Source organism: Pezoporus wallicus, unplaced genomic scaffold, assembly GCF_028554395.1.
Source record: "Pezoporus wallicus isolate ANWC-B61680 ecotype Strahan unplaced genomic scaffold, APGP_CSIRO_Pwel_v1 contig_14021, whole genome shotgun sequence".
Classification (NCBI taxonomy): domain Eukaryota; kingdom Metazoa; phylum Chordata; class Aves; order Psittaciformes; family Psittacidae; genus Pezoporus; species Pezoporus wallicus.
Genome location: NW_026636012.1, coordinates 1 through 2,053, shown reverse-complemented (window position 1 = coordinate 2,053; position 2,053 = coordinate 1). Strand labels below are relative to the sequence as shown.

Sequence of the window (2,053 nt, the reverse complement as noted above, 5' to 3'; positions counted from 1 at the left end):
TGCTCATGATGTCGTGTAGAGTGATGACATCACAGGGTCGCTACGGCATGGGAGTCGATGACATCACTGGGGCTGGTGACGTCACACGGTGTCCCTGATGACATCACAGCTCCCGTGTTCCCCCCTCCCCCCAGGCCCAGCTCCCACCGGACGCTGCCTGAGCGGTGAGTTGGGGGGGGGTGGGCCTTCCCTCCCCTATTGACCCCTGACCCTTGACCCCCCACTGACCCCTGACCTTTGCCTCCAGGTCAGGGGTTGTGTGCCGGGTCAAGTACTGCAACAGCCTCCCTGACATCCCCTTTGACCCCAAGTTCATCACCTACCCCTTCGACCAGAGCCGGTAACCACGCCCCACTGAGACCCACTGCGCCCTATAGAAATCCATAGAGACCCACAGAAATCCCATAGTGACCCACAGAGACCAAGACCTATAGCGACCCATAGAGACCCATAGAGACACCATAGTGACCCATAGCAACCAATAGAGACCCATAGCAACCCCATAGAGACCCATAGACCCTTACAGCACCCTATAGCTCACTAAATAGCCCTTCGATGAGTGCCAGTACCAGCACCCAGAAACCCTATGGCACCCCACATCCACCCTACAGTGATCTACCTGCATGCTGTAGCACCCTATTGTGCTCCACATCCGCCCATAGTGCCCCAGGGTGAGCCATAGCGCCCTAGGGTGACCCGTAGCGCCCCAAGGTGACCCATAGTGCCCCAGGGTGAGCCATAGTGCCCCAAGGTGACCCATAGTGCCCCAGGGTGACCCATAGCGCCCCAGGGTGAGCCATAGTGCCCCAAGGTGACCCATAGCGCCCCAGGGTGAGCCATAGTGCCCCAAGGTGACCCATAGCGCCCCAGGGTGAGCCATAGTGCCCCAAGGTGACCCATAGCCCCCCAGGGTGAGCCATAGTGCCCCAAGGTGACCCATAGCCCCCCAGGGTGAGCCATAGTGCCCCAGGGTGAGCCATAGCGCCCCATGGCTCCCCGCCCAGGTTCGTGCAGTACAAGGCCACGTCGCTGGAGAAGCAGCACAAGCACGACCTACTCACAGAGCCTGACCTGGGCGTCACCATCGACCTCATCAACCCCGACACGTACCGCGTGGAGCCCAGTGGTGAGCGGGGGGGGCACAGGGGGGTATGGGGGGTGGCCCAAAGCCTCCTTCTGAACCACGCCCCCCCCCCCCGCCCCCCAAAGTGCTTCTGGACCCCGCAGATGAGAAGCTGCTGGAGGAGGAGATCCAGGCACCCACCAGCTCCAAGAGGTGACAGGGGAGCTCAGGGACCCCATAACCCCCTTTGTGCCCACCATAACCCCCTATGGGGACCCCTAAACCCTCTCTGGGGAACACAAGAGACCCCATAACCCCCTCTGTGCCTCCCAGAACCCCCAATGGGGACCCCATAACCACCTGTGTGCCCCCCATAACTCTCATTTGGGACCCCTAAACCCCCTCTGGTGGTCACAGGGAGCCCATAACCCCCGCTGTGCCCCCCATAACCTGCTATGGCCCCACAGGTCTCAACAGCATGCCAAGGTGGTGCCATGGATGCGCAAGACTGAGTATATCTCCACTGAGTTCAACCGCTATGGGGTGTCCAATGAGAAACCCGAGGTCAAGTGAGTCTGGAGGGGGGGGTCCAAGGTGGGGGGGAGTTTTGGGGTCCCCACTGTGCCCCCCTCCCCCCATGATGCCTGTGCCCCCCCCCCAGGATTGGGGTCTCGGTGAAGCAGCAGTTCACAGAGGAGGAGATCTACAAGGACCGCGAGAGCCAAATCGCGGCCATCGAGAAGACCTTTGAGGATGCTCAGAAGGGGGTGAGGGATTTGGGGTGGGGTGGGGTGGGGTGGGGGGGATTCTTTTGGGGGTGACCCCTCCTGCCCCCCCCCCCCCAGATCACGCAGCACTACAGCAAACCCCGTGTGACCCCCGTGGAGGTGATGCCCGTGTTCCCTGACTTCAAGGTAAGGGGGGGATGCCCCAAACCCCTGCTCCAGGGTCCTATCGGGGAAGCTGAGGCATGGTGCTACAGAACTGAGG

At 61.5% G+C, this 2,053-nt stretch overlaps 1 protein-coding gene across 1 annotated transcript; it reads left to right on the top strand.

The window, feature by feature from the left end:
* Positions 1-57: 57 nt before the first annotated feature.
* Positions 58-2,036, top strand: PAF1 (PAF1 homolog, Paf1/RNA polymerase II complex component; the record flags this gene model as incomplete). Its single annotated transcript, XM_057398859.1, has 7 exons — positions 58-164; positions 248-340; positions 1,005-1,126; positions 1,210-1,276; positions 1,531-1,632; positions 1,725-1,830; positions 1,909-2,036. Coding segments are annotated over exons 1-7 (725 nt in total), but the record flags the coding sequence as incomplete, so codon positions are not given.
* Between the last annotated feature and the right edge of the window lie 17 nt (positions 2,037-2,053).